This window comes from Solanum stenotomum, unplaced genomic scaffold (genome assembly GCF_019186545.1).
Source record: "Solanum stenotomum isolate F172 unplaced genomic scaffold, ASM1918654v1 scaffold21668, whole genome shotgun sequence".
In the NCBI taxonomy this organism is placed as follows: Eukaryota; Viridiplantae; Streptophyta; class Magnoliopsida; order Solanales; family Solanaceae; genus Solanum; species Solanum stenotomum.
Window position 1 is genome coordinate 69,393 of NW_026026639.1, and position 8,866 is coordinate 78,258.

The following is an 8,866-nucleotide window of genomic DNA, read 5'->3' on the forward strand; positions in this document are numbered from 1 at the left end:
TTTCTTGTCTTGACCATAGAAGTGGTGGTCTCTCCATCCTTCACTTCCTTGACTGGAATGTAAGGACCATCAAGAATGATATCCCACAACTCAGTGTCCTTTGCATTGATATAATCATGCATACGATTTTTCCACCATCCATAATACTGACCATTGAATCGAGGTGGTCTGATCGAAGACTGTACTTCCTCTATGTTAGGTAGAGCGGCCATTCTGTCAGGATATTTCCTTTTCTTGGTGTTAACCAGAGAGAAAAGACTTGCTCTGATACCACTTGTTGGAATGTATGCGTCCACGTTTTCTATGGGACCAGGTCCTCAGCACAGTTACAATAACAAAAAATAAACAAAGTACTGAAAGTAAAGATTGCACAACAACTTTACGTGGAAACCTCCTTGCTCAAGGGAGTAAAACCACGACCTGGCCTGCCAGGACTTTTCAAACTTCTTTCACTAATCTTCTCAAAGCAAAAGTAAAAGCAAGTTTACAAATCGAGATTAGCCTACTAATCCCAACTCTAAGCAATACCTCCTATTACTTAGATGAGCCAGAGCAGATACAACACTGCCCACTAAGTTATCACCCCTAGATAACTTAGACTTTGCTAAGCGGATACAACACCGCCCACTATACTAATTATGACCAATTAATATAGACTTTAGAGTAAGACGCTAAGTTACCCTTAACCTAGTTCTTACAATGATTCACACAAATTTGAAACGTTTCTTTCACAAAACGAATCCTATAATGTAAGCACTATTACAAGCAAACAAAATAACAGCTGGTACAAGAAGCTCTTGAAGTAATCGATCAGATCCCTTGCTGTTCTTGAAGCTTGAAAATATTTCTCTCTTTGAATGAATGAGTAATATTGTTGTATTTTGTTTAGTATATACCATAAAAAGTTATTACCAAACATACAAGCAACCTCCTTGCTTCTGATTGGTGAAGTACTCTGCAGCTTCTGACGCAGACAACTTTTACAGCTGTACCGCACTTTGACAGCTGGACAAGTATTCATACTCTGCAGAGGACCAGGTCCCTGCACTTGTGAGGAGATCATCAAAACACCAAAAGGCATAAGCTCTTATCAGATATACTTGTCGAGTGATCCGTTGGGCATGAAGTCGTATACAAGAGCACGCTTTGTTCCCTCAACACAATCTACCCCACGAGTCCAACCACATTGACATGATGAATCCTTCCAATGGTAGCTACTTCATTCATAAAATCTTGCCCACCAGCTTTAGGCTTGTTCAACATCTTCACTGCTACATCCCTTCCACTTTGAAGCTTTCCTTTGTATACACTGCCGTAACCTCCCTCACCTAATTTCTCTTTGAATCTTCTTGTCATTCTCTTTATGTGGGAGTAATTATATCTGATTGGCATGAAATTATTTTGTGTTTGTAAAAAGCCTTCAATCGTATCATACATCGACAAATGCCTCCTTTTGAATTTGATCACCAGAAATACAATTACAAACGGAAGGCCTATCACAAATTTTGTTCCCAAATACGCTGCAAGTTTGAGAAATCATAAAGTTAATTTCCTCTTGAGCCAATATTAAGTTGTGTCCATCAAAATAACATACAGCTTGCTAAAGGGATATACAGGAGCATACCCATGAGATACAGAAGTATCGACAGAATGGTCCCTGGTTATATTCAAGTGCAAAAAATTTAGAATGAGAGATCAATGGAGAACTTAAAGTATATGTAAAGAAAAGTTTGAGTCCTCACGGAGAATCCGTTGAATAACAACTACAAACACATGAAGAAATTAAATTATAGTGAGTGAATCCATTGTTTTCCTAATTTCATGCGTATCTGAGGATGGAAAACATTTTTTTATCAAAGAGCAGAACATATATAATTGAAGACCGTCTTACTTATCCTTCGTCCATAATGCTGGTGCTTAAATACGAAATACTCAAGTAGCGACAGACTGATCCCTGGTTAGATTAAAGTGCAAAAAAATTAGAATGTGAGGTCAATAAGAAATTAAAAGTATATGTAGAGAAAAGTTTGAGTCCTCACAGAAAATCCGTTCAATATCACCTACAAAGACATGAAGAAATTAATTAAATAGTAGTGAGTGAATCCATTGTTTTCCGACTTTCTTAGGTTTGGAAAAGAGTGTTGCTAATTAAGAGGCAGAGCATATATAATTGAAGACCTTACTTATGCTTTGTGGAGAACTCCACAGATAATAACGAAGATCAAATCCGTAGAGGATTGCTTGATGAAAATCAGAAAGGGAAATGTTGTTCTCTGCATCTTTAATATTAGGCCATGAGGTCAGGCCTATAAGTTGTACTCTGCATCCATCATTGACTTCTGATGCATTCGTTTCTCCAATCTTTTAATAAGTGTATCTGCTTAATTTGCAGCCACTAATTTCCACAAATGCAGAATTATTAACAGCAAATGGACAGTTGAGCATGAAGATGGGATCCAAAAATATTTTAGAATAATCATAAGTATAATAATATGAGTCAATGATACTATAGTACTGGTTGATGTTAAACTGAGGTCTGAAAGAGCATAGATCATCTTGTGTTTGTAAAGTTGGATCTACCAGGCGAATTGTCTTGTTATCATAATTGATGCCTTGAACGTGCAACTTCTCGGAGAATAACCACATAACTGTTTGGTTACCTTCACAAGCTAATTCATATCCTGGAAAATGGCAATCTTTTGGATCAGTGTTTAAGCGAAAAGGGTCTCTTATGTTACGGATATGGCCACAAACAGAAGGGGGACAGTAATGGTGTTTGCTTTTCCTAGCATTGCATGTTTGCAGAAAGATGATTAATGTAAAACATTTTAGCAGAATGGTTCCCCTACACAAATACATTAGTACTCTCTTGATTCTTTTCTTTCCTACTATTTCCAAGTGATGAAAAGAATTGAGACTTCAATATTATTATGAATGCAGGTGTGTTTGTTGGATACTTGAAGCTGTGTGGACTTTTCATCACCAATTTACTCCTTTGGGTCCCAACCCAAGTCAATTGAATACTTGTGTTTGGTGCAATTTGATGAAGGGCCCTCAACAGGAAGACTTTGCCGTTTACCTATTTATTATAACCAGTCTCCAGGAACGAGCACTGCAAGTTTATTCCAAACGATAATATATTTATTTTATCTTCCACATCATAATAATATATTATATAAAAGCGGAAAGGTTTTTAGTTCAAAGTTGAATTACGAAAATGCCCTTCACTAATTTTGAAAATTAAAAATGTCTTTTACAAACTTCTTAAATTAAATAAAATAATGATAGCTCAACAGTTTTCTATCTTTTATTGAGCTTTAATTATTTATACTTTTAGTTTTTGCCGTTAAACTCATTCCAACAACACTTAATGTTTTACACTAAATTCAATATTATTAAGATTGAAGATGAACAATTACAATCTCCTTAAATACAATCCAAAAACGTTTTTAATCATAATTTTCTTAGTTATTGTTGATCAATGTTTATATAATTTTCTGTCACAACCTTTTCTTATTCTTTACATTACAAAACTCTATAAAGGTACACAATAAGTCTTCTTTTTCCCATCTTTCCATCTCTTCATTCTGCCAGATTTTTTTTCCAGGTATATCCACTGTTTTTATATATGTATTTGTGGTTTAAGCCTCATCTTAGTATGTTTAATTAGTGGTATGTTGCTTGATATGAAAAAAAATATGATTATCTTTAATTCAAAACTATTTATACCAACTTCTTAAGTTAATCTTTTGGTTCATATAATTAATTTGCATCTTATAGAAACAAAGATCAAATTGAGTTGGTAAAAAATTATATATGCATAGACAATGTGATATTAGAAAACATTGACCACTGAGATTAATGTTCATCGATTTTTTTTCTTTTTTTTTCATTTAAAAAAGATAGTATTGTTTTATTTAAAAAATAGATTTAGATTGGTTTAGAGTCACTACTTAATTTAAAGTAAAATTAAGAAAACTATTATTTTCAAAAGACTAAAATAGAAAATCTAATAAAAACTTAAAAAGGGTTCGGAGTTCTTATTAGTGTTCTAGAAAGGGCTTTAAAGCATCTAGAACACCTGCTAATGCGGTTATCCGACAATTAATCATTTGGCTAAACAATTTTAAAATAAAAGCATACATGACTAAGTTACGAAAATAAACAGTTTGAAACTTGAAATTATTTTTAAGGGAAAGGAAAGTATTATAAGGGTATTAACTTAAGTGAAATTTCAAAAAAATATTCCAAAGGTCAATTTAAAAATAAATATGTTTAATTTCAACTTGAAATGGCTTTCTTTTTGGGGAGTTGAATTTTTAAAACCTTAAGATTAACATCACTTAATAACAAGTAAACATATATAAAACAATAAAATAAAGAGAGAAACTTAGGCTCAAGTCTGGTTTTTCTGTTCGTCTGGGCCAGCACTTGGGCCTAATTTCATTTTGGGTCTTTGACCCAATTCTTGTTATCTGTCCTAAATTCTAACAAGACAATAATAGATAAAATAACAAGGGCTTAGGCCCAAAATAACAACATACGATTTCTGAAATTAAGAGTAGGCTTTTGGTCCAATCTTTTCAATTTCTCGATCTACTGCATATTCTTTCAACTCCAAGACCTGTTCGTCGATTTTTATAGCTGGTTGACTGGGATAAAAATAGAATTGGGCCCCCACGGCCCTAAAGGAAAATGCAAGGATAGAGTCCGTAGGACCCAGACAGATTTCACATGCAAAACGACAAACAAATTACCGAATTAGCATTTTTTAGGACGAATTGAAGGGATGACAAAAAAAATGAGTAGACAAACGAAATAACATAGGCCGATCAGTCATTAACAACACAACATTTAAATACTAATGTAAAAGGAAAACTCAAAAAGACTTAACATTTTTTTTATGTGGGGCAAAGGACAGTAATGGGGTAAAAGTCGAAGGAAATTTAATATCCTTTCCTGAAACCAATAATGAAAGAAACAAAGGAACCGAATTCAATATCCTTCAACTACTAATATTAGACATGCTAGTTTAATTAAGTAATTTTTTTTAACAATATGAAGAGAATAGCAGTGACGTAGCACAATGAAATAAATAACACGGACTAAATTAGATGAACAAAACAAACGAGACTTGGTTGAACATCGAATGCAGGAAATGACTTATTGTTTATCTAGCAAGATTAGAGAGTAAGCCAACCAGAACTATACTGAAGATTAATTAGATTTTTCGGAAAAACGATAACCAAACCAGCAAAAATGAAAATAGCATTCAATCTGTTTAAGTTAGCTAAGACAAAGAAATCTTATATTTGAAAAAGTTAATCATACAAAAGACCACATCCCCACGGAATTAACACCCGAACACCATACCAACTAACATAAGCTAAGTTCAAATCCAACAACAGATATTAATATTTTATGCTGAAGCAGAATGGATTACATATTCGAGCAACACCAATATAGATCTCATGAAAGACTGAAATAAGACAAAGATAAGGGAAGCATGCTAAGGGACTCATACTTGAGACTGCAAACAACAGATATTTTTGTGTTAATCACTAAAATTAGACAAATATGGAGATAAAAAACTTGAGTCAAAACATGCCTGAAAAAATAGTAGATTAATCGTAGGACTTGAAAGCAAAGAAAACAAGCTATTACTTCAAAGAACCATGGACAAAACACCATACAAGCTCCATATTAACTAGTTAAAAAATTCTACTCCCATTTTGAAAAGAAAAACAACCTTATCAGACCAAAATAAGGGTCAAGATATGTAATGACCCTCATGGTCATTTCTGTGTCTTGCCTTCTGTGTGTCGTTTAGAGCGTTCCTATAGCGACCCCAAGTCATTTATGACTTGCTGGGACTGACAGTTTGGTCACCTGGTCGTTCGTATGGTCTTGGTGCGAGTTTTTGTGTTTTGGAGCTTATGAACCTTGAACGATCATTTTCGATCAAAAGTTCAAGAAGATGACATCGAAATCCAATTCTGATGATTCCATCAGCTCCGGAAGGATCATTTTAGGCTAGTGGCATGGTCGACATGACTCTCGAGGTTTTCAGTGTGAGTCGGTGCGATTAGACGTTTTAACTTTAAGTTTAAGCCTAAGTTTGACTTTGGTCAACATTCTGAGTAAACGCGCTCGGATGAGAATTCTGTCAGGGTGGTTAGCTTCGGAATGTCGAGTTTGGTCTAGATTGACCCTTCTTTTGTGTCTGGAGGTTTTCGATATCTTTTCAAGCCCTTTTGTGGGTTTTGACTTAAAATGGCTTTTGGAAGTGGGACCCACTTTTTATCGAAATGACCTCTGAAGGAAATTTCGACTGCGCCGTTGAGTCTGGAATATCGAATTTGATATGGTTGCATATTTCATTTGCGTACACAGGGTCCCGAACGAGTTCGGAGCACCCCGTCGGAGTTTTAAGTTTTGGAATTATTGCAGAAAATCTGCAATAAATGCAGAAAAACGGCAACATATTCCCCAAACTTAAACCCTCATAACTCTCTCATCTCTCAACCGATTTGGGCGATTCAAAAGGCAAAGTTGTGAGATTTTTCGAGGACAACGTGTTGGTGAGCTCGGATAGTGATTTGGAGTCCCCGTTTGAGGCAATTTTCGAAAAATACCTGCTGCCACACCCTTTTTGTGAGCTTGATTTCGGAAGATTTTGAGACTTGTTTTCTCAGCCTCTTTAGGTCCAATTTCAGTGATTTTTGAGGCTATCTTGAGTGGTTTTTCGAGGAGAACATTGTGGTGTTGTTAGAGTTTACTGTAGATCGCCCGTTTCTGGTAAATATGCTGAATTAGCTGTTGTCCCATTTCTGGTTTTTTAGAAAATTTGGGTTTTGGTTCCATGTTGATATTATGTTGTTCCCGAGCCCCAAATTGTGTCCCATTTTGGGACATGAGTTGGGGGAACTGGTTAAGACCCACTTTTGGGGTTAATTTTGGAATTTCCTACGCGGGTCCCATGATTCCCGTTTTGACTCCAAAATTGACCCATCTCCGTTTGTTGTGATTTTGGTGTCTAAACGACCATATTAACGTTGTGACTTTATTTTTGATAGCAGGGCAGCGTTTCGAGACCGTTCGGAAAGGGAAAGCTTCGAATGAGTGATTTTGGAGCGCCTGTGATCGGCCTACAGGTAGGCTACGGTTTCCCTCTCTTAGATTGAGCTCGACAATGTGAATGCATGTTGATTAGTTGGGATTTGGATTGGGTAGTTATTGAATCCTACATAGGTGTTAAGAAATCATGTTTTTGGCCTATTTCGGGAGTTATCGGGTAACTGTGAGCATGCTTTGTGTTATTAACGGATCCTCCTCGCTATGTGGAGTGCTTGCATGCTTAATTATTATTTATTTGAAGCATGTTGGGCCTTAGTTTAGGTTTGACTAGGGCTTGCCTTAGAAATACATGATTCGGATCCGATAGGCCTTAGTTTTGCCGTGACGTCGCTCGGCCGGCTTAGATCCATGTAGACTGGTGTAGCAGGTTTGAGTCTGATAGTTTGGGCCTTAGTTAGGCGATACTCTTTCTCCGACTATAGTTATCCTTATTTTCCCCGATGTTACGACTTCACGAGTCACATCGGCGACACTGGTTCTACTTCGCGGTTAGAATTTGATTTTCGATTTGGTTCCAAGGACTTACATTGATTGGCTAAGTATGGACGGCGTTCCACGGACATTTATGAGTGTGGATCAATTAGGACTCTTTCAGCAGCTACATTGGCACCTTTATAGAGCAACCGATTTAAGTTCCGGCCTCTATTTCCCAGATACTTATATAGAGCACCCGGTTAGAGTTTCGGCCTCATATACTTGATATTTGTGATTGGTTACTTGGGTACTTCTGGTGAGCATCCGGTTAGAGGTCCGGCCTCCGTACCGTCAGATTTTACAAATTAGGGTTTAGGTTCTGATTCGTGTTCTTCGTTCTTGGGTTCTCATATGCAATTCTCTTTAGCTATAGTTATTCTGTGTACTCGTCGGGCTTATGGGGGTCCGTTCGGGTTTTTATTTAACTTGCGCACGAGTGTACCTTCTGGGCTTATGAGGGCCCAGTTAGGTGTAGTTAGCTTATAGATTATTTTAGTTAGTTCTTTGTACACTCGTGTGCATTCCCTTGTTAGTTAGATTTTAGTTCTTGACTTCGGTTTGTGTTATTCCTTCTTTTCATATTGCCTTTACTTTTCAAGTTCAGTCAGTCTATGATGCCTACTGGGTACCTGTTGTTTTGGTACTCATGTTACGCTCTGCATCTATTTCGTGATGCAGGTCTGGGAACTAGTAGCCAGCGTTGATCGAGCTTGGAGCAGTCTGATCCGGAGATGGGGGTGGGCACACGGCGTTTTGTACTATTTCAGTCTCCATCTGTATATATAGACTTGTCTTTTTCCTTTTGAGACAGTCTAGTCTCTGTTGTCCACTTTTGGGACTTGTACTCATTTTGTTAGTAGCTCTGTACTAGTGACTTCCAGGTTCTGGGAGGGATCTTTATTTGTATTTATGTTTTGGTTTGCTTCCGCTTGTGTATATTGTTATTTGCGTATTGTTGTTTAGTTTCTACCTTCAGACCCATTACTTGTTGTTCCGGGTTACGGATTGGCTTACCTGTTGGTGGGTTGTAGTAGGTGCCATCATGACTTGAGAAATCGTGTCGTGACAAGTTGGTATCAGAGCCCCAGGTTTATCGGTCTCACTTGTACAGAGCTAATGTCTAGTAGAGTCCTGCGGATCGGTGTGGAGACGTCCGTAACTTATCTTCGGGAGGCTACAGGACGTCCTTAGGAAAACTTCCTCTTTTGTTTCGCTTTCGTGCAGCATGTGTCTTATTGGTTTCTGGAAATCTCAC

The 8,866-nt window shown here is 36.9% G+C and overlaps 1 protein-coding gene and 1 pseudogene across 1 annotated transcript in view; both read right to left on the minus strand.

Moving 5' to 3' along the window:
• LOC125851031 (rust resistance kinase Lr10-like) overlaps positions 1–1,756 on the minus strand; it is a 5,838-nt gene extending 4,082 nt beyond the window's left edge. The window contains exons 1-2 of the mRNA XM_049530824.1: positions 1,743–1,756; positions 1,625–1,657 (exon numbers count right to left, since the gene is read on the minus strand). Coding sequence (XP_049386781.1) covers positions 1,625–1,628 — 4 coding nt within the window. The 5' untranslated portion in view covers positions 1,629–1,657; positions 1,743–1,756. The remainder of the gene's footprint in view (positions 1–1,624; positions 1,658–1,742) is intronic.
• A 392-nt stretch (positions 1,757–2,148) lies between these two features.
• On the minus strand, positions 2,149–3,053 carry LOC125851023 (uncharacterized; annotated as a pseudogene).
• Positions 3,054–8,866: the final 5,813 nt, after the last annotated feature.